This window comes from Cheilinus undulatus, linkage group 1 (genome assembly GCF_018320785.1).
Source record: "Cheilinus undulatus linkage group 1, ASM1832078v1, whole genome shotgun sequence".
NCBI classification, from domain to species: Eukaryota; Metazoa; Chordata; class Actinopteri; order Labriformes; family Labridae; genus Cheilinus; species Cheilinus undulatus.
In genome coordinates this window covers 38,172,946-38,197,247 of record NC_054865.1, presented here as the reverse complement: position 1 = coordinate 38,197,247, position 24,302 = coordinate 38,172,946, and the positions used below count along the sequence as shown (strand labels likewise).

General features: G+C 39.3%; 1 protein-coding gene across 8 annotated transcripts in view; it reads right to left on the bottom strand.

Annotated features, from left to right (window-relative positions):
* Nucleotides 1-19,689, bottom strand: part of tjp1a (tight junction protein 1a) — a 69,961-nt gene extending 50,272 nt beyond the window's left edge. For 5 of the 8 annotated variants that reach the window (XM_041783848.1, XM_041783857.1, XM_041783829.1 and 2 more), the window contains exon 1: nucleotides 19,046-19,688. In XM_041783848.1, coding sequence (XP_041639782.1) covers nucleotides 19,046-19,069 — 24 coding nt within the window. In that variant the 5' untranslated portion in view covers nucleotides 19,070-19,688. Of the gene's footprint in view, nucleotides 1-19,045 lie in introns of all 8 variants that reach the window. The other 3 variants (XM_041783868.1, XM_041783875.1, XM_041783808.1) reach the window with 2 other exon arrangements.
* Nucleotides 19,690-24,302: the final 4,613 nt, after the last annotated feature.

Here is a 24,302-nt window from a genome sequence, read left to right as displayed (position 1 = left end):
AAAAGATGACTGAGGGACATTTAGGAGAAGTTAAGGAAAAAAAAGAAAGCTATTTGTGAGGGCTAAAATTTCTAACATTTGAGGGGACTGTTTTAAGGTATAGATAGAAAAAATGAGAAACAGGGCTAAGAGCAGCAGCTGCTGCTGCAGCTTCTAGATGGCAACAAGAGTGAGGTAAAATCCTGACAAAGCTTTAGGTCAGTGTGCCTGCTCTTCTCTGATAGCCTGGAGCAGGATGTTAACAAGAGCAGCCACAGCATTCACAGGAAAACACTCCACTTCCTGTTTGCAGGAAATGGCTTAAGCTTCCAGCATAATCACTGAAAATTCCTCCTAGGAGAGCCACACTCAACTTTGTATCTTCATTGTCAAATCTGACTATTCAATACAAAGACGCAGCTATGTAATCAGTTATTTAGGCACTGCAAAAACTTCAACATGGCTACATGATTCTAATGTTTTACATCTAAAACACAGCTCCCATCCATGTCAGTCAGACACAGTACACATTTTCAGCAGACTTCTAAGTGGCTCTGTATACACTTGGTATTCAAATGTGTACCTCCCCAGTTGCATTCACCACTGAGCTTGGAGATGGTCTCTTGTGATTCTGTGACAAAGGATGCAGCAATACTTGGAGTAATCAGCTTCAGTATTTCAAATCATACTGCTGTAATTTATTAAAAAATAAACCAACCAGGTGCAGGACTTCAAGTTTAGGAAAGGAGCGGAGTTAACATTACATCACTAGCTCAACTTTCCTCTATGTACTGTTTACATTATCTTACATCCTGCAACCCAGTGAAGGCCTTGAAAGGACAACCAATTTACTAAAGACACCAAGATCACACTGTAGTTCCTGTTTAACCCTTGTTTTTTGTACGATGGCAACCAGGCCTTACAGTAAACCAACATTTCACTTACATATAATTGATCTGATATGAAAAGTTGAAATTTAGCCATTTAACGCACTCATAATAGTGTGCAAGTCAGAAAACGTGAAAATAAATGTACAGCATTTTAGAATCAGCATTTAAACTGGCATCTCCTATAGAAACAGCACCATGTATGAGCAGCTCTCCCCGTCACTGGGGCAATTGTATCTATGGAAACTGCATCTCCCCTCTAACTGGACCCAAAGGGGACAGTGTGGCAGCAGTAAACTCAAACAACACATAATTAAAGACAAAACACACATGCTCTTTCTGGAGGGCATGCAGTCAACAATAAATGCATGCAAATGTATGAAAGCCATAAATGTAAACCTAAAATTACATCTGCCAGATTACTGTATACTGTACTACCCTTTAAATTCACATGAAACAACAGAGCCAACAAATTATCAGCAGTTGCTTTAAGTATCAAAAAGATGAATTCAGCAACAGTAGCCATTTTTAGGGCTGTGGAGGAGAGAAGGCTGAAGTGTGTGCACACACATGGGTTGTGCAGATGAGGGCAAGTAGCCAATAGGCAGATGACGATGATGATGCACAGTCTCAGTCAGCAGCGATGTACTGATGTGCTGACATGCTCAAATATGCTTCAGTTAATTAATCTCAAACAGCAGCTCTACTTTCCCATACAGCTCCATGAAAACAGCTCCATCATGGCTCGTCTCAACATAACACTCGGGATACACAAACACACCTCTGACAGAAAAAAATTTGACACAGAGACGCTGCCTGAATAGTGAGGGTAGGAATAAAATAAAAAACCTATAATCCAGGCTTTTGGATTAAAATGTTAATCTGAGCCATGCTTCCTACTGAAGACTACTGCTGCTGTCTCATGAAAACAGAATGAATTGATAGGCAGATAGATGGATGGATGCAGAACTGAGAAAACTTAATATGCTGTCAAAGACAGGTAGATGCTTTGTTGTAAAATCTACCTTGTGAGTCCAGGTATTCACAATTTTCTTGAATAAATCTTTGCTCACTTTCCACCCAAACCTATGCAAAATACCAAGTATCCTTACTGATGAAAAACTTTTAAAGACAAAAACACTACCAGTTATCTCAAGGGTGTACAACTCTTTGAGACTTTGAGACTCCTGTGGGACTCTACTTGATGCAAATATGTTTTCCTATTTGGCTGAGATTAGATTAGATGCCTTTAAATCAAATTTTCAGAGTAAGTTAACACCTCTTTAAGAGACTCCATCAATCAATTAATCCATCACAAGCCTCCTTTGAGGGATTACTGCTCCAAATCAGTTATACATGGCAGGATATGCAGATTTTTAATGGGGAGAGAAATTAAATTAGGTTTTATCAGTGCACACTTGACTTCATAGCAATGTAAGTTTAAAATCAGTAACGTAAAAAAGGAATGCATCATGATCTTTTGAAGTAGCTTACTAGAAGATGAATTAGCTAAAAGTATACCATGTGTAATGTTGTATGTTTAGAAACCCAATGCAGATTCAAGATTATTCATTCTGCAGTCATAAAGAAGTACACTAAGTATGCTCTGCTGTCTTTTATTTGGACCCGGGCTGCCTATAGGGTGCAAAAACATTTAACATCATACTGATGTTAAGTGTATCACCATTTAATACAGAATTATATATTCATTTTATAGGATCCTCTTGGTCAGTTAAAGACTGTTTATTTTGACAACAGTGCAACTCCAAGGAGCTGAAGTGCAGGGGGCCATTCACTGCTATCCACTGATCCATACACACACACACACATCTGGGTTAGGCTAACATATTGTGTGCAGCATACCTCACAGCAAAGTCATCACAGCTCAACCACACAATGAGCTGTTTGCCTAGCGAGACAGGCAGTGCTGAGGTCACGGAGGAGAGTGGTAACTTCTGGTGGGTGGCTTTCAACTTTCCTGCAATTTTTCCTGTTGTCTGACAGTCGCATATACCTTAAATCTATGATAACAGTTTACATATGTACATCAAATAATATTTGAAGAGAATTCAACTACAATGCCATACTATATGTAATGTCTCTAGCTTCTGCAATGGTGTGGGAGAATGGGAGAAAGTCACATCTCAGGACGCACAAATGTAGCAGTTTAAAATTAGTATCAGCCGATACATTAGCCTTTTTGACAAACATCTGCCATCGCCTACAATGTGGGAATGAACCAGTGTCAGTTGCAGATGTTTATCTGTTATGTCCAATCAATGTAATGCTGGCATTTAGCACACCCAACTTCTGATTTGGAGAAGAGATAATTGGGTTGAGGATGTGACCTGTTGGACAAACTCTGATCTGTTTTCATGGTTCATGAGGGAAAATGTTGGCATTTAAAGAGTCTGTAATGAAAGTAATGACAAAAAGAATCTGCATCAGTAGTGGCCAATGGCTTAATTGCTGTTTTAAAAAAGAGACACAGAGGTGTAACACTTCTTTATGGGTCTACCCCACCATCCATCAATCATCTGACTGTATACTGGGTCAGGGAACTTGCATATGGAGACAACCAGTCTATGGACAATGTAAAGTTACAAGTTAACCCAATAAGGATGTCTTTGGACTGTGGGAGTAAACCGAAGCACCTAGAACTTGTGCATACAGGGAGAACATGCAAACTCTACTGGGAGAGGCCGGATTCTAACAATCATTCTTGCTTTCAGGTAACTGTACCCAAGCACTGAACCACTGTGCAACCCCAGATCAGTTTCTAGGCTTGCATGTAAAAACAGCATCCACTATATTTGATTTGTTTTTGTGTCTGTAGAGACAAACTGATAGGGCCGAGGCACTGAGAATAATAATAACCAGATCCAGTTGTGGAACCTTTGGATTCAGCCAATCACTGTAAATACAACTATCAGTATTCCCACCCTACCCCTCCCATCACACATACACACACTCGACAGGAATGTGCAGATAAGGAGACAAGACCCAACTCTCTCTCTCTCAGCCTGTTTCTAATTCCAAACAGTTTCCCTTGCCTCACACTCTGGAGCTTTCTGTCTTGATCCAACCTTTCTGTTTGTTTTCCTCTCTCTTTATTTGCTTACAGACAATGAGTATTAAATGAGAGAAAAACAACAACAAACATGGTTAATGGAATAATATCAAACAACCGTGGCTGGGAAAAGTTAAGTTTCAAAGGAGTAACATACTGAATATCACAGTCTCAGTGACTATGACAGCGAGGTGAAAAGGATTTATATTCTGGTAATAATAATCATAGTGATTACCACCATGTGGTTTATAAAGTTTTAGAGAAGTGACCAACATGTAGATGACAGCCTACAATTAAAAGAAGTCATATTTTGGCATGTGTTATAAAACCCCCACAAGTGACTAGCTTCATTAAGCAGAGTGCCTCAGATATTGCACCACAAAATATTTTTTAAAGTACCAATGCCACAACTCTATTGCTGCTCTTAATTTATTTTTAATGAAATAGAAAGTCAGCCCACGGCATTGTACATGAGCCAGTGAGTCTCAACAATGCCACACAGTCACGTTTACAACAAAACAAAGTCAGACATAAAGAAGTGAATTCCTATCACTAAATGTGGGCATTAAAACCATTTAGAACCATCAGTAGTAAAGCACTGCTCAGCTGCAGTGGTCTCTCTGGAACAGTTGGAAATAAAAACAGAGCTAGAAAGAACTAAAAACCTGTAAATAATTAACTAATTGTAAAAAAGACAGCTTAGTGCCCCTTTTTGGGATCATAATAAAGATCTCTTCTGAAACTGAAATTATGAACTTATTTATAGATCAGTATTTCTTCACAAAAAATAAATCATTAACCTTTTTATGAATGGAGTGCGACACTGCTGCGGATATTTTTTCAAAGTTTCGCTCCGACGAGCGCACATGGTGGTGGTGCCGATTTTTAAGTCAGACAGAGGAACAAAAACGTTCTCCTCTCTAACACCACCCGATGTTTGTCCTCTCTTCATATCTGTCTGTGGTCAGTGCTTGTGTTTTTGCCTCATGTAGCCTGGTAGAGAGGGAGACAGGCAGCAGGCAGCCTGACATGTCCATGTGAACATAAATGCGCAAGTCACACAGATAGGGCTGTTTCTAAACTAACAGGAATTAAGTCCAGTGAAATATTTATCAACACAGTCTCCTCTGACCTCAGACATACGACTTAGAAATACTCCGGATCAACCAGCTCTCTGAAATGACTCCTCTCACCAGTCTGGAACACAAACAGGTGAGCCAATCTGTGCGCTGTAGGGGAGTTAACTCCTCTCACCGCGAGCCTCAGCTGCGCCCTTATACTATTATTGATCATATTTGACATAAAATGAATGAAAAGTCAGTCCCTCCTCTTACAAACTTGGCTGGCACAGTGAATGAAACAGTGAAACAAAACGGCACTGACCCCCTGGCTGTGCGTAAAAGTGCCGCGTTACACATGGAGTGAAGGACAGAGAGGGAGAAACATCCTTTTATCTCCAATAAATATCACTATTTATCAGAGGACAGAGAAAACACACCACAGAGGTTCGCAGCACGAATGTGATTTCAGAATGCAATATACTCGCAAAATCGTGTCGCTCCTGACGTGCAAAGAAAGGCGCTATTTTTCTTACATAGCCGGCATATATTCTAAAATCTTGCGTAACCCCTGGAGTGTCGTCACGTACACATACCCCTATTTGAGAACCACTGATCCAAGCACGTGCTGGCTGCGGTTTTTGCTTGCATCATCACAACATCGTGTTACGGCCTTGTTGTTTTGGTGATAAAAGTCTCTCGGCTGAAAACTGAAAATGCACTTTTGGGCCATTTTCAGTGGCAGAATTTTTGGTGCATCCCTACATAATACATTGATATAACACGACTTAATATCACTGTCTGCGAAAAAGAAAAACACACTGGATGACTCTGGGGTTGTGAATTGTGCTTTCCAATGAAACTGAGTTTGACTGTGGTGAAACTCACCGCATTGTATGGACAAGCGGGCATGTATACACATACACATGTTAAACAAAGGGGTGATTCACTAAGGGGGCTTTGAGCACACTCTTGTTTGCCTGCCTCTACAATACACACAGGATGGGGCCAAAATTAGCAGCAACCAGCAAGGACAAATGTAGAAAGTCTCCCCTGCCACAATAAAACAGCAAAATACAATACATGATCATGTTAGAGGCGGCAGGAGCATTAGAAGTTTCTAACTTAAATTGGAGCAGGCAGTTGGAATATTTGCCACAGGAATAAAAACATAGTGGCTTTCACACTTCAAGTTGCACAACAACATCCAAACTACGCAACTCTGAGCCACAACTCACAGTCTGCAGAGTCACATGGTGCCATAAAACAAGAGGCCAAACCCACTCAATGGCATTCCCAAGCCTTCTGAGGACTTTGCTACAATAGGCATGTTGTGGGGCAGAATCTATAGTGAATTAATGAGTTACTGTTGTAACAGCCATTTTCCCAGAACTTAACTGGCAACATAATTACCAATACCCCAAGAGATAAGAGACAGGAAGGGGGTGCATGCATTCTTTAACGAGATCCACAAGCACAGAGAGATAACACAGAAATGATTTTTAATGACAACCATAAGAGCACTCCACTGAAACCTCACCAGAGAGGACACTTGCACTGCGTGATGTGCTTAATGAGGCGATCAGGATGAGCAGAAAATGAATGTTGCCTTTCAGTTATAAAGCCTTATTACCTTGATATACAGTAGTGATCATAATGGAAATTACTGAACATTATTACAAGGCTTTCAAAAGACTGAAAACATTCAACTACATGAATAAGGTACATAGATTCTCTACTTGGCAAAGTCCTATTCTTAAGTTTTGCCTATGGCGCCAGAAAAGTACTAAAATTAGTCACTGCTAAGAAAATAAATATACATTTCTAGGAATGTGCATCCATAGAAATCAACAATAGTATAATTATTTTGCACTATTTTAGCAGCGGCATCAGCCAATGTATTGGTCCTGTTTGCAAACCTCAGCCAAAATATGTGGCATGAACAGATATCAGTTATCAATGTTTTTCTGTTGTGTCCAATCAATTTCATGCTACTAAATTATTTTAAACATCGGTAACAGCCCTAATTCCACAATGTGTGAATTTCTATTGATATCTATTTTCAGAAGTTTCTGAGCCTCTCTACAACATAAACCTATTATGACAAGCATCGTTCTCATGAACCTACAATGAGAGAGATTTTAGGACTGTATAATGTTACAGTAGAAAAGATAAGGGAGTCAGTCAAAAGCTCTTTGTAAAACCAAGAAGTTACTTTTTTGTTCAGTCAGATTTATGTTTTACTAGTTGGTTCAGGTAGAGTCTTTTTAGGCTGGACACATGCTAGATGATTTTAAGCCTGATATCCTGATTTTACACCAGCACCCTCTCCCTCCATGATTTGGGGTATGACCCGATTCGAGGCTCAGCACACCTGATTATTTCTTACAACCTCATGCATGTGGTGTTATTATTTCATTATTTTACTGCTCTTGCTTACATCAGAGCCTCCTCAATCTGAAATTGTAAATGTCAAAAGTGTTTGACAATTCAATTCTAGGTCAGACGGCCTCCACCTGAATACCCACAATGCCCAAAGAGCGTGAGCAGACCAGGTAGCACTATCAACCAGATGTTGCATACTTTCACAGCTCATAAAAATAAACACAACCATACAGTCGTCTCAGTTAGGATTTCATCTATATTCTTATTTTTGTGTTTTGCAACAAAATATAACCAATGCAAGGACAGCCAGCTAAGGATCGTCCTCCATATTTGTTTTTTTTCCCTAAAGTCAGTTGATCCTGTGAGTTTCTGTGAAATCTCATGTCGCTGAAGTCACCACTGTGAAATCCCTGTACAAATGCTGGGGGTGAGGTCTTGTGGTCTGGTTAAATTGTCTAGTGTGAGTTTGGAGGACTAGAATGTTAAAAATCATCTCAAACTGTCCTGAGGTCTCATAGGTTTTTCAAATCAATTAGGATTTGAAAAAAATAGTCTACATTAGACTGTGTTTTAATCCAACAGGTACCTGAATTTCTTCTAGTTCTGTTATCTTTTTGGCAAGAGTTGACCTTTATGTCTTCTGTCTTGAAAGAAAATACATTAAAATGTTACCTAAGAAATGGATTGACAATATTGTGATTACACTTGAACTATTCTCAAAGATCCTACTTTGGGGTGCAGATGGGGCAGTGGTAAGGTTGCGCCCCATGCATGCAGGCAGCCCAGTTCAAGGCTGAATCCCAGTTCTCCCCTTAACCCTCAGTCTCAAAATGCGTGTTTCCAGAAAGTGTGAGGGCTGTCCCAATTCTCCTGAGAGTTGAGTTGAGGGTCAAGTTTGAGGGCTTTATCTCCCTCAGTTTTGAGGTGTTCCTGGAGCTCCCTTGGTATTGAGGGTTATCACTCAAAGAAAGATGGCAGCGAATGTGGGGAAGAAATCGAGCTACAAATGTAAATTTCTTTGTTAATAGAGATCTAAAAAATACAAAAACCACTCCATTATCTTAGTTTAATGTTATTTTATGGATTATTTGCCTTTTTGTAGCGTAATATTTACTTTTATTTTTACGATTGTAAGCAGGTAACCATGCTGTCACGGACGAGCCTCTGACATGTCATTTTCTTGGTGGTAATGTAGTTGTTAAGTTATTTAGCAAGATACAGGCAACGTGAAATGTATGGACAGTCATTCTTATAAAATAACCGCGCTAGAGTGAGCTATCTTATCCTTTAATCGTTCTTCTTCTTCCTCTGAATCGACAGAATATCCCGTTTTGGCACATTACTGCCCTCTACAGTCTGAAATCATAACTGCTATTAAGGGGGGTCCCATTTCTAAGTCACGAGATGGCCCTTGCACTTGGTTTTGAAGGGCGAGTTAAGATAGGGTTGAGCTTAAAGGTAAGATTGAGGATTAAGGGGAGAATTAGGATTCAGCCCAAGTCTGGCCTGCGGCTCCTTCACTGCATGTCTCAACCACCACTCTTTCATCCCTGTTTCCAACTCTATCTACCTCTCAAAATAAAGGTATAAAAGCCCAGAAATACATATCTTTAAAAAAACAAACAAAACACACACACACACACACATTCAAAATATCACACTTTGGGAACCACCACTTTAAACCAACTACATGTACCTAGAGCACTGAGTTTCCAACATTGTGAAAAACACCAATAAAACAAATCTTGGACTATTTCTGCTAGGGAGCATCACAGGCTCACAGAAGACTAAAAGAACAAATTAGTAAGTATTTTCCTACATTTGTCTGCTGTGTAGTGTTCTCAGAATGGTATTCAACACCGGAGGTTAGTTGAGTGCACATCTCAAACTATATTTAGGTATGGTACAGTAAAGCAGATTTATAAAAAGGAAAAAGCAGAGTATTTGCACACTGGATTACAGCTCTTGCACTTTATTAGCCTGCAGGCAATGCTTCAACTCTGCAGGCTTAAGCAAACCATCGTGCAAAGCAGAAAACAGCAGATTAAAGATCTGCTAAGATGATGACAGTTTTTAGTACAGTGGGAAAACAAACACTCTGATTTGATGTAATAATTTTTGTCACAGTACTTTGAGGAGACAGGACAAAGTGGAGATACAGATTACAATAGAACTGTTTATAGAAACACACATGATGTGCTGTTTCATCTTAGGGGTGCAACATGTGCACATTAGCCAAGTATATGAGTATATTTAGCAGGACAGGAATTTAATTATCATGAGACAAGATTATACAGTATGAATCAAACTAGCTTTGTCCCACAGAGGAAGCAAATTCTTTTATTAAATATCTAAGTTCTGGGAAATCACACCCTTCTATTGCTAGTTATGACTCTGCCTTATATCATCTGAGGCAGCGGACAATGTCTCCCACAGGCTGATGACTCTGTTTCCCAGACAGAAAAGACAGTTTTGCACTCCCAACACAGCAAAAAGAGATAAGCAAATGAACATGCAGCAGTGTGTGTATGTGTGTGAAGGCATGTAGGGCAACAAGCCTTGGGATGAATCTGTTCCAGCCTCTTTCTCTCCTCCCTAACCAGCTGAGCCACGGCTGCCACATGCACTCTCTCTTGTCCATCCTCGCTTGCCCTCTCTTCCTCTCTCTCTCTCTCTCTCTCTCTCACCATCTATCTCTTGCACTCTCTCTGTCTAATACACACAAAACACCCTGTGTCAAATCCCCTGTGCCTGCAGTGGGAATGATAAATCCCTGCAGAGACCTGCCCTGCCCTGACAGAAAGGATGCAGGGCTGGTTGGAGTGTCCTCGCTTTGCGAGAACGCCTGTTTGATAAGGAACAAGGGACACACCAACACTCAGGGTTACAGCACATAATAATTCATCCATCTCTCAAACAAGAACATTAGCAAAAAAGCACAAGAAGATGGATCATTTCATGTTGGCAGCCCAAGTGTTTCTGCAAAGTCAGAGTAAAATTTAAATGCATAAACCCATGTGGTCTTCCTGAGGGACCCAATATAATACAATATTTAGATGCCATCAGGTCTATATCAGAGTTCAGTCAGTTCCCAACACTCACTCTTTGTTTGGCATACTCTGTTTCTAAAGAAAGGGTTGAGTCTGAAAACTCTACACAAAAAGAGATAGAACCAAGTCAGATTCAAATCTAAAAAAATAATCATCATATGAAAGGATATATTGATACCTCACTATACTTCCCATTCTTTTGACAACCACTGAAGACATCAGACTGACATTAATGCTGATCTGAGCGCATGGTTCAATTCTTGGGTCATTTTGCAGGAACTGATTTGTGTATCAAATTTAACAGCAGTTCAAAGCCACACCCCCACTACTCCATAAAATGACAGCTGGACAACAATCTCATCCTGGCAAGTGCTGTGGTCATTTAACAAAGTGTAAGAAGGGTCCATGCTTATGTCTCCTTGAAGATGACTGTCAACAACCTAAAGCCTGTACATTCAATGACATTCACCTTAAGATACCTTATGAGCTGCCAAAACAAAATAAGCAAAATTAACATTTAATAAACACACGGGGAAAGTACTTTATTTTTGTTTGCTGCTGTATTTGAGCGACATCAAAATAGCAGATGCCTCAAAATATGCTTTATAGCATAAAAATCCTGAAGCCATAATGCTATGATTATAGGAAAGATGGGCTGTCTTTTTAAGATCTGCCATGTGACTCAGATTATAGCCACTACATCCCTCCCTCCCACCCCTTTTTTCTCCATTTCATCCCTCTGATAACCCCTCTACACATCAACTCCTCCCTCAGAAGACATCTTCTGTTTTCCTTCTTTTCCTCTCTCTGCTACCCACCTGCCTCCTGCTGTGTGTATCTTCCCTGCATATCACTCAAGGGATAAAAAGATAAACGGGTCAGATGTCCTTGATAACTGTCGCACTCCAGAGTCCCCTGGCTGTGAAACAACACCAACAGCTGCTTTCTTTCAATGTTTTTATCTTGACTCTGACAGGAGGTGATACACAAGTAACAATGAGCTCATTTTCACTGTTTTCTCTTTTATACAAATCTGGATCCAATCTGAAAATCTGGCTTACTCTGCATGTGCTGTGTGAGTTTAAAGCATTATTCACATACACACAAGACTCCTTGAAACTTCCTGATATTTTCAGGGTGAGCTGCATGTATAAACAGAAACAGACAAATTTCTCACTCTGACTTTCCCTGGAATTTTTCCTTCTTCAAGCCAGCCCCCTTATAAACGCCCCACATGGAGTTAGGCTGAGCTGACGTGAAAACACAGTGGGAAATGTTCAGGGAAAATCACAGAGTAAGTGGAAGGGGGTCCACAAACTCCACATTGTTCATTCTACATCATGTTCATAGAGGTTTAATGTTATAAAATTTTAAATTTTGAAAATCAGGACCTAAAATATCATGGTTACTACTATCATGGTATTGTTATAATTTCCTGAAAATCAGAAAAAGGAAAGATTCATCCTTTCAAAACATTTTGACATTAAAAAAGCACTATAAATCAAATTAACGGCACGGGGACTTACTAATACCACTGTTAATACTATTTTGTTTTTGCTAGAAAGACAATGACAATTCATTTTTAACAGATATGGTATAAGATGAGTAGCTTTTGGGTCATAAAGTTAAAAAGGTCTGATTCCATCTGCTAGATATATTTTAAACAGCAAAAGACAGAAACACATTTCTCGTCCTGACAACTGGATTTTTTATATTTCTCATTAAAAACTGAATTTTTGTTTTCTTCATTTTGTACGTGAACAAAGCATGACATTTTATGGCTACACATTTTGCTAGATTTGGGTAATCCTTTGTTTTTACAGTCCTTGAATGCATCATCAGTTAGCTCATTAAGTGAGCCAATTAATTTCTCCTGCTCCGACAAAGTTAGAAAGTGCTTTTCAAGGATTTTGAGTAAAAGAGAATCTGCAAAAGCCAACGAGTGCATACTACTCCAACAGTCTGACTTTGTTTTTGTAGGCTGAATGAGTGTATCTGTTAATCACAGAGAGTTGAAAATCAGCGCCAAAGCATTTTCACTGTATGGACCCTGATGGTTATAATCTCCTTGGTAAGAATGTAAGGGTGCATTTCAAAGTAAAAGTGCAATCAGTTTTTTCAATGATGAAGTTTCAAACTATGTTTTTATTCTGAAATTGCTTCCAGGGCAGTAATTTTGTATTTGAAGTCACTTGCAAAGTTGTACAGACCACTCTTCAGGTCTCTGTCAAACGCTCTTCAATCATAAATCACATTCCCATTAGCACACATTACTTTAATTATTTAAATCATCAGGTTGCAGTTGTATTTATTAATTCAAGATCCCACTCTCTACCTATCTCTTTTAATCTTGTATGCAGAGTTTTTTTGCAACTGTATGGTTACTGAGCTCACATTTTTATATGCAGAAAAAGATTGCTTTCTTGAGATCCGTATAATAACATAAACCACCACTGTAAGGTCTAAAATAAAGCCAATAAAAAGAATGATTCATGTTTTATTTGAAGCGCATTAAGCGTAAATTACTTGAAAAAACAGCTCTCCAACCTTTCCTGCATGGAAACAGTCCTGATGAAAATTATGAAACCAAGACATTTTGACACTATAGTGTTTATGATTTTTGCCATAGTCAAGCAGCTCTAAGGGCTAGTCAATCTGAAAATTTCTTATAGTTTTAAGAAGTCTGAAAACAGCACAAGTCTATTTTTCTGTGCACTTGTATCTAAAAAACACAAGCATAAATGTGTTTGCGTCCATAATAAAAAAGGGAATAAAGCAGCCAGAAATCTGAAAACCATTTAAATAAACAGGGCCAAAGCTGCTGTCTTAAATATGGGCAATTGGCAAACCTCTCATCTCTTACACTGAGAGCCTACACCTGCTGTCCTCAAGGGCTGGAAGGGCTTTGAATCAAGGGCTCAGAATCAAAGACTCCTCTGTTCTTCGCTTGTGTGCTGCATGTAGTATAGGTAGGAACTCAAGTCTAGTATTTTTTTCACACAAAGACTGGACGACTCATCCTTCATACTGTTTGGCAGTAGATGCTGTCTAAAGTGACCCAGACTGCACAGACTACACATTGCCATGTGCTGCTCTTAAAATGAATTGATTTTGCCTAGGAGCGTATGATGTGACATTTCACCCAGCTGTTATCTACTTTAGTCCTCCTTTTTCTATCTACTACCAATAAATCTGCCTCTGACTGCCAATTTTGCAGGCCTGACCATCTTGGAGAAGAATTTCTGTCTGGCTGAGGTTATACTTAATGCATCCACATGGGCAATGATTTATAAGATAAAGTTACATTTAGTATGTTGGCAAGGAAAGCCCTTTGGGAGGTGTATCAAAAGAAGATTGGATAAGTGCTTGAGAAACGGATGGCATAACTCCTTGTCACAGATGCCAGAAATTACTTGCTTCATACTGAGTTTATCACTTTCCACATCAGCTCTGATTCTCCAAAAAGAACGGGGAGCCTAGGACACAGAACAAAAACATCACCCAGACTCTTTTCCTCTCCGTAGCATTTGCTCCTCTAATTACATTTCCCTCCTCCATTGATGTAAATGGTGATGTGGAGTCATCAAAGCAAAATAGAGGCAGTTCTTGGCCCGCTGTGCAACTCTAATTAATACAACCTCCTTCATCCAAATGCGTTTTCCTCTTATTCCAGTCTCTTGTCTCACAACACAGTCTAAAGGCTTGAGAGACTGCTGATGCTCTAAATTATGTTTCCTTTTTGTGCTGATTTCACAGAAGTGAGCAGGAACAACCGAAGGCCAAACACAGAGAATGAGGTCAGAATTTACTCAAATGAATTAAAGTCAACATTTCCATTGTGACATAAGTCAAATGATGAGTTAATACTAGCGTATTAAAAATCATGGGGAAAATCTACTAATCTTTATCTTTCTGTTAATGTGTCATCATTTCATTGTCAGTCCTCTCCAAGTCTTCTAAACTCTTTATAGTTTAAGATTTCCGGAGCTGGCTGACTGGGATGTAGCTTTGAATATGACTTTCTCTGACAAGCTTGGCTACTTCTTTAACTGATGAAAAAGCTGTAACAATGGTAATACCAAAACCTTGAACAGCTTGGCAACATTTCAAATACGGGCTGTGATTTACAGGCCAGGAATAGGGCTAGTTCAAACCAAACTTTAAAAACACTGTTCTTTTCCACTCTCATTGGTTACAGAACAGGAACTTTGTCAGTAGACAAAATGTTTTTTTCCTCCCTGTCTTGGCACAAACACATCCTCCTCCAAAGAGCAATTAACCTGGACTGTTATTCTGCACGTAGATCCATCATGACAAACTGAACTGCTGCATCCATGTCATTTTGATTCAGTAAGACAAAGTGCTTTACTGTCCCTGCCAGTGTTGTCACTTCTGATCAAACAGTGAATACATAATGATACATCACACTAACCTTATCACCCTTAACACTAATGAATTACATTAGCACCACTGACCAATAAAACATGAAGTGAGCACACCCATAGATGTTACTCTTTTCCTAAAGGAGCACAGGCACATTTTATTCCTGTTGATCATTAACTGAAGCTTCCTTTGAGGTGTGACTAATACTGGTGTTCCAGCAGTTTGTCTTTACTCATCAGGTAGGTATTAATATACATAAGAAACTAAAGAAGAGATTAACCCAGGCAAAAAAAAGGTTGTTATCTACATTGTATTGTAATCTGGGATGGAGGCTGTCACCACAAAACTAAAATAATAATTTTTAAAGCAAGTCTGTGCCACTTGAGGCAGCCTTGCATGCTTAATGTGTCTACTGTCTTTGCCCTGTTAGCCAATCAGTGTAGTGACCCCTGTAAAAAAGTCACTAGATTTTATGTTTAAAAGAAGACACAGCTTACTAAGATATTATAATAAAGCAATATGGGAAAAATGTAAGTCTTAAAACAACTATAGAGAACCTTTCTCTAATATTGAGACATCACATAATTTTCATGTATGTGAAAAAATCCTCATTAATCTCAAGAGTGATTAGTTCAGTTGATGCTGGATTTTTGACAATATCTGATATGCTTATACTTCCAAACTCACTTGAGGCGATGTTATTGTTGATATAAACATACCTCTTTAATTACAAAGCACACTGAGTATTTCCTGTGCTAGAATCTACCTGTTAGATTGTCAATATTTAGAAAGTGTAACAGTAACTATATTTCAAAGGTCCCTATATTTATAGCTGATATATTGGTTGTAAATATCTGCAGAAATTTCCATATCTGCTGATACCTATAATCAACTTTTTAAAGCTCAGGGTTCCTACAAACTTTAAAATGTCAAATTTAAGACATTTTAAAACCTGAACTGAGAAAAAATTAATATCACTTTTTGCACTATGAACTTCAAAAATGAGAGACATAAGATTTCTCAATACACCAAACCAGAACTGAATTTTGTGATTGAATTAACTGTTTATTAAATGTCAAATAGTTTATGTCAAAATATGTCTGGGGTGTAATAGCCCTTAGATTTTGATGATTTCTGGCACATCTATGTTGCTGAGCTGATTCTAAATGCTTTAGCTTATCAAAAGCAGAATAATACTTTTTGTCAGGGAAGACCTATTTAGATAAGGGTGGGCTGCAAGAATTTTTAAGTGGGCAACCTGTTAGCCCAGATGTTAGAGCACTGGAGAAGTGTTTCACAATAGAACAGAGTTTATTAAATAACAGTGAGACAGGCAAAATCAGAGAGGGGTCTGGGATCCTCCTCCAGGAAATTTAGAATATCCCACACTGAATAATGGAGAGTATTCATGCAACAGTTTGTAGTGGAAATGATTAAAATCATATAAGGATGGCTAGAAAACATAGATTCAAAGCGCCCGCTAAAATTCAAGACCTCTCACTCGAAAAAATCAAATTTTTAAATGCTTTTTTTGGTCTTAAATTTCTAAAGTGCAACTTAAGACTACATAAGACTTTTCAAGGATCTTCAGGACCCCTGTAAGCTTGTATCCATCAGCATCAATCATGCCAATTAAATTGTGCATCCCTAGATTGAACCTGTCTATAGGTACAAAGACTTGGTTTGCTTAATGGTTTGTACAACTACAGAAAATACACAGTTAAAGGACAAATACAGTAACTCATCACCAAATTAATGACCTAACCCAGTAAAAATGTTCTTACCTTGTCAGTAAGCACAACATCACCCATTAGCAAACAACTGTCATGACTTCTCCTACTACTCTAACATTCCTGTTTTTTTTTTATCAAACACTCTTCTCTGCTCTGTTGTCATCTCTATCACCAAGCAGAAAGTTATTTCATGATCACCAGTTTTCAGCCAACAATGGTTACAATCACCTTGCCATGGTTATAAATGAGAAAATGTTATGTTTTTGTACTCAGCTCTCTGAACCCTTACTGAGCATAGATTGCAAATTGCAATCTTGTCATCCACTGAAATCTTCAAGAAGTCCAACCTGGGGGTACCAAATTGCCACAAATCTATGAAAGTGTGCTCTACAGGACAATTTAACTTGAACGCTCATGTCTCCTTAATCCAATCATCTATTTGTTGTCTTGCAATACAGACAGAAAAAAATGCAAAGGGCACTTCTGACAACATGAAACCCTGAAAAAAAAATATAAAACCTGAATCCTGTTCATATACAGATATGGGTCAATCACAGACACATTGGTATAAGTTTTTAGTTTCCAGATTTGAATAGATATGTAAAGTTTTCTGCAGCCATATATAATCTGAATTACACTGCTTCCTGTGATTAATAAATTGTATCCTCATCATATAGTTTTTCCAGCAGAGCATGCTCTGTGTCCATCCTTTGTTCCACAATACTTTGCACAGGCAAAGCATCAAAAGTGATAGTTTGAACTAGAACAAGCTGTTTGTGTAACAATGCTAATATTGTTTAAAGTTGTTTACTTAAGATGGAAGCTTTCTGAGTGTCTTTACTTATGTAACATTGCTAAATCTTCATAGAGATAATGTATTTTCCTTCCTGCTCAAAGTATCTACAAGCAGACTTGACAGTAATCAGTTAATCTTCCCTATTAAATTGATATCTGTGTTGTCTTAAAGATTCAGTGCTGGTCAGACTGTAATAACATCCTATGTATTGGGGTCATACATTGATCTGATGTATGTTGTGCTCTCCTCCTACATGTAATGTAGTCTTTAAAGAAAGTTACGATGGAGACTTACAACTTGACAAAAGACTGTCGTCCATGCGAGCTAAACTGTTCATACTCTGAACATTGTTGTTTATGTGACAGCAGTAAAGTACTAAAAATTTTGTTGCCCTGAGGAAAGACTTTCACAACATCATCCAGATCTGAGTTTCACTGATAGTTCAAAGCAAACAACGTTTCAGCACAAGAAACACTTCTGGCTCATTACCAGCTGAGCATATACTATTGTAGTAAGTCTTATGTCAAGGTGTGACCAAGGCCCTCATAACGTCATCGACATGACGAAGCTGTGGTTTCGTCTGACTGGAACAACCTACCAAACCTGAATAACACTACCTCTATTAGACAAACAGAGCACATTCCACACTTGTCAAACTGAAAAAATCCTCTCAGAGAAATGACTATTGAATACAATGTACATGAATATCTAGGTCCCTCATGACTGACCCAGTTATATTTACAAAAGCTTTTGCAAAAGTCTTTATTTTCCTAAAAAATCTTTTTTTTCCAGGTTGTGTGTGTGTGTATGTAAAGGTAGAGGTCACCTGCTTCTGGAAGCTTACAGTATAAGCTCAAACACAGCTGAGACAGTTTCAACCAATTTCAAGCCTTGATACATTAATTCTAAATCAAATACATTACACAGAGCTGTAATTTGTATTCTAGGCTTGATAGGAGGTAATCCAGCTGTTTTAGCTGATGAATGGACAGCAGTTACACACAGCTGGGTGTAAATGACTCAAACTAGTGCTTCTCCAAAACAGACATTCTAGGATCTCATATGAGACTTGAAAAGTATGTGAAATAATCGCTATTTCATCAATGCATGGCTAACAGCTTTAACAGTTTCACTACTTTAACACAGAGCTTAAAGCAAAGCATACTGTGAGGCAAAACTATTCTCAAAATCTGCTTTAATGTGGCAAATCTCACTAAACTTCTGCTGTGATCTACTGTACCTTAAAAGGGGAATGCCTTATCAAACGGTCAGTCAGCTAGTGGAGCCATATGTATTTTCCTAAGCTATTAAAAATGACTCTTGATATCAACAGGTAGCACAGCTGAGAGCCACTATGAACACAGATGGGAGAATTATCTGTCTCAGCCTATCAATATAAAACCAGAATACCTCAAATTAGTTTTAACCTAGCATAGTAGTAACAACATGGGTGGTACTGGGTTCTGTATCTTGGGTTTAAGTTTCAAAACTGCAGAGCAAAACACACAAACACGCACTAAACGCCACCACAGTGAGACTGCTATATATGGGCTAATGTTATAACAATGGCTATCAAAGTTTAACAGCCATGGCAAACTAGCTTGATTCCCATCATTAGCCAAATTTAGCTTCTAACTTTATCAAACACATGAAATACTCCGGTAGCGTTGCTAGCAGCTGAAATTTAACCGCGCAGGTACCCACCTTATTTGAAGCTTTGGAGGACATTTTACACTGCAATTCCGCTCCAAAAGTGGCCGTTTAAAAGTTGTTGGCGTCTTTGTTTTGTTATTAACTTGGTTTAGTGCGCTTATATCCTCCCAGTTGATTTTTTTTTCGCCCAGCTGCCGCCACGCCGGGCTACGTTGTTATTTTATTTTATCCAGGACGACGGGAAACATGTCACGAAAAGCCGTGAGGGAAGTCCAAAGTTCATTATATTATCTTCCCCAGCTGAAGCGCTCACGTTAGTCCATTCATGTATCGAGTCATGGAAGAAACTCGAGTAGGGAAAAAGGCATATAAAGGCCACCTTGCTTTTATGTTTCGTCGCTAACCTCTGGATGAAAAGTTGGGAGTAGTAGGCATCACTCGGACGGGGCACTACAGCAATGGCAGGCTGTGTAAACCTCTCCCAGCACTCGGCTCTGTGAGCAACGGCCGTGTCGTTTCTGTGCGGAGCAGACCATTACACTCACGAAGGGGTGCACGACATTGATAAAACGGGGGCATTATCCACTCATTTAAAAGAGTGTCCCATATTAAGATTCACTTTCTTTCTTTAATTAAGAATTACACGTATAAACTAGTTATCTTGTTCAAAGTCTGTCCTGTGTGTAGTTTTACAGCCCCTAAAAAGTGTTCACCCCTGTTATCCCGTGGAATGAGGGTCCAGGATACAATAAGGAGAAGCGACGCCGCTGTCCCTGCTGATGCTGAATGCTCACTTTCTCTGTGAGATGATGGTGAATGTTGTGTTGGATCGTTACACGAGGATTACAGGAGCCATTGGAATTGAATCTGTATCTGTATTCTGTAGAAATATCATTAAAAGCAAGTACGAATAGATTTCCCTTCACAAAGGCTGTCCTCGAAACAAAATAGGGAATATGTGACCAGAATACGTAAAAAGTTACTTGCATAACAAATTACCCCTGTCTGGATGTTTGTGTAGACTCCTTTTTTTGGGTGGTGGTTTACTGGTAGATTACAAAATGAGTGCATGAACTAAACAGACATTCCTTCTTGAAAACATTCCCCAGGACAGAGAAATTGGCAGTGATTGTGGTTGATAATTCACCTCACAGGAAACCACAACAGCCATTCAATGCAGTTCCTAGGACTTCCTAAACCAGACCCCACCCACAGGATGCAACAACCTCAGCTTGTATTGTTTTATGGTTTACTTCTGTTTTAGCAAACAATGCATGCAATACTCTAGTGAGCCACAGGAGAAACACTTCATAAGGAAGCTGTTTAACATTATCAAAGTTTCTGTCTTCAGTTGTCTACATCTGATTTTAAGCATACAAACACACAGACACACATCATATCTTTTCATCCCATCTTTTCCAGACAAACAGAGCAATCACATTCCCTCAATCTAGCTCTTCTAATGGTCACTTCCTATGTATGTGGAGGAGGGCTTTGGCTACAGCCTTGGTGGTCTAAAGGGTTAATTCCTGCCAGACATAATCCTGCAAAGCTAAAATACCGCCAGTCAGAAGTAGCAGACCTGTTTGAGGGTTGCAAGCAAACGATGACCTCTGGAAAGGCCAGGCCATGCTGAGAAGAGGATCAAGACAGATGGACTAGTCTAAAACCTATAGAAATACTTCAGCCAATGAAACATACACTCATTTTTTAAAGTGTGTCTGAGGAAAGCAATAACTGGGACATGCAGCTTTCACCACAAGGGATCACTAAAATCCTAGAAAAATAAGTGCAAAGGGAAATGCATTAAAAAGAGACTGTAAAATGTTTAACATGCCCCAAGGATGATACATACTAGTATTGATGCAAGTCGCTCACTCCTTCTGAAGCTCCTCAAACGCCTGTCAGGATCAATCAGAGCGGACAGCAGGATGTTTAACATGATCAGTGGTTTCAGCAAGGGAAAAATTTCTATGAAAATAACCAAGCTAAAGCTAGAAAATGTTGCATATATTGCCAAAAAGAATACTAAAGAAAAGCTTTTTGTCTGCTGCTCGCCTCTCGCTCTCATCCACAGCTGTGATGGTACCTCAGATGTTCTAACAGAGAGGAGCAGGACATTAGTGACACTCCAATGTGATCAAAGCTATCTCTGTCCCCTATGCTTGCATCTCTGCTTCCACCCCTCTCTTCTTTCTCTCTCCCTCTCACACACACGAGCGCAGAGATAACGCTCTTTCATGCAGCGGACAGCTTCAAAGCTCAGGTGCGCTCATGGAAGAGCAGGCACATGGAAAACAAACGGCGAACATGCAGGCCCACATTATGTTGGAGCACATCACAAGGTTCAGTCAACCCAGCTTCTCCTGCAGCAAAAAGGCTAATGTAGAGTGAAACAGCATAATATGCACACACTAAAAAAGTAAAGCTGGCTTGTGATGCGCAAGGGGGTGTTCACCTAACAAATACACAATTATATGATGATGAATAAAGAGGAATGTGAAGTTTGATGTGAACCATTTGTTTTGCATTGGTGAAAGTTCTTAAACAGATGTTCTGCTCAGGTTGCATCTGTCCTGAGTTAGGTTTGTGTGAGAGGTGGTGTGATCCCTCCTGTGCTCTGTTGACTCAGGGCTGCCCTTCAGGTCCAAAGACTCTTTGTTTCTACATCCTAATTAAAACCTTCTGGAGGTTGATGTTATCTATAAATCCTTGTCACACAACTGCAATCCAGGTATACCACGGAAATTCAACCGGAAGTGTAACTGTAGACCCACAGGCATGCAAAATGATTGATAAATGTCTTGGTACATTTTTTGGAAGTGAGACTACTGGTTCTGAAGAAAAGCTTGGTGTGGTTTAACATTTTGTACTGCCAAAAATATCCCTAGGACAGACCAAAATAAACAATGACTAAGTGAGTAAGTCTATCTCAACACTACTGGACTTTCCCTATCATTTTCCCAGGGCACACTACATCTGTGAAAATCTGCATCAAATGTAATGCCTCCTTTCTAAAAAAGAAAAAAAGTGCTCCTTAACCTAGAAATTACTCAAGTAGTGGGCTGCTTTTCTAACTCTGTGGCCCATCTATAGAGGCCACAGTCCTCAATGCACTAGTTGCAGGTTTGAATCCTGATCCTGGCGCTTTTGGTGCATGTCTTACCCCACTCTCTCTGCCCACTTGTCTATCTTCAGTTGTTCTATCTAGAACAGGCAAATAGCCCCAAAATATCTTTTAAAAAGTACCTAGCCATGCAATGTCCATTTACAAACATTTGCAATACAAAATGGGTCATTCTGAAGAGCTCAGTGACTTCAAGCGTGCAGCTGTGATGAATGCCACCTTTGCAACAGGACGGCTCATGACGGTTCACCCCTGCTGCATATTTCATGGTCAACTTTAAGTGATATTATTAGAAAGTGGAAGCATTCAGGAACAACAGCATGCTTTGCTGTTTGGCAGTCAGATGGGTGAGTCTGGGTTTGGCGGATGCCGGGAGAATGTTACCTGCCTGACTGCATTGTGCCAACTCTGAAGTTTGGGGGAGGAGGAATATTGGTATCAGGCTGTTTTTCAGGGTTAAGGCTCCTTATTTCCAGTGAAGAGCTATCTTAATGCTTCAGTATATCATGACCTTTTGGACAATGCTATGCTTCTAACCTTGTGGCAACAGTTTAGTGAAGGTCGTTTTTCTATTCCAACATGACTGTGCCCCAGTGCACAAAAGAAGGACTATAAACACATGGTTTGATGAGCTTAGTGTGGAGGAACTTGCCTGCTCAGAGCCCTGACCACAACCCCATTTAGCAATACTGGGATGAACTGCAATGGACATCGTGAGTCAGGACTTCTCATCCAACATCAGTGCCTGACATCATAAATGTTCTGCAGAATGAATGGGCACAAATCCCCACTGAAACACAGTGGCCTTCGAAGGAGATTGTAGCAGCCAAAGGGGGTCCAACCTTATATTAAAGTACATGTACGGTCAGGTGGCCAAATACTTTTGTCCATCTAGAGCAGGGGTCAGGAACCTTTTTGGTTGAAAGAGCCATTTTTGCCTGTACCCCCTTCGAGAAAATCTTTGAAGAGCCGCAAAATACATTTGAACCTTCCAATGAAAGTGACGCAGTCAATTAGCCTAAGTCTTTGTCTATTGACATAACTGGTTGAGCAAAGGTATGTTGCCATCCATTGAGATGTTTGATCTCACTGATAACTCTCCCCTTAGTAGTTATTTTATTTGTACTTTGCAGTTTTAATCATAAGTTTCATTTTGACGAATTTATGGATTTAGAACTACAATAGAAACAACTGTGTACACATTTTTATTTTTATCCAAGTGCTATCATCAGCCAGTGATTATCTATTTTTATTCTTAATGATACGGATTTAATCATTATCATTATTTGTTTATTTATCAAAACACACCCCTTACACCTGCTGTCAGACAGAGTTAATACAGGATATTGTAGCCTACTGCTCACTTACCAATGAAAACTTCTCTACTTCACAGATTGCATCAACAGTACAATCAGAAGGACAAACTGGAGCATTTATGATAATCATTCCAAATATCCACAAGAGAGTAGAATCAGCCATTTACAGCATTTCTCCCCTGTCTCTGTGAGCAACAAATGTTAGCACCGTGGATAGCGTCACATTAACACACACGACATTTTCAGCTCAAACATCAACAATCTAATCTTTTAGAACACAAAGGCAGACTCGCACACAACCTTGCATTCATTGCACGGCAAAGATATCTAAATAATCATCACATGTATCAATCTTCTGAATGATAATCATGACTTCCCAGCAGCAGAGTAGAGAATAACAATAAAATGTTAGCTTACCAGTTTATTTTGCTCAAACAGCCTTCTATAGATCCCTTGGCCTCGTTTACCACCTTCTTTACCTGACTGATGCTGTTAAGTGTAAACTTGTCTTAGTTTTTCACGCTGTTTTAAACGTTATCAACGTTCACATTCTCCGCTGACACTACTTTAGTCGGACGGACGCACCGCTTTAGTATGAAACTTATCAAAGTTGATTGTTGTTTTCACGTTCCGACCTTCCCTTTTGCGGTGCTTAACCAGGTTTCAGAAATTCAAAACTTCAATTGAGTGATGAGCACAAAACTCCTGCTACAGGTGTCATTTGTGACATGACCTTTGTTCCAAAGACAGGAAATCGCCAGTATGCACTGCACCATAGAGGCACGATATGACACATATTTAAGTTGATAAAATAGGCCTATTTGTAAAAATAAAGCTAGAAGTGAATGAAAGAGCTACATTTTTT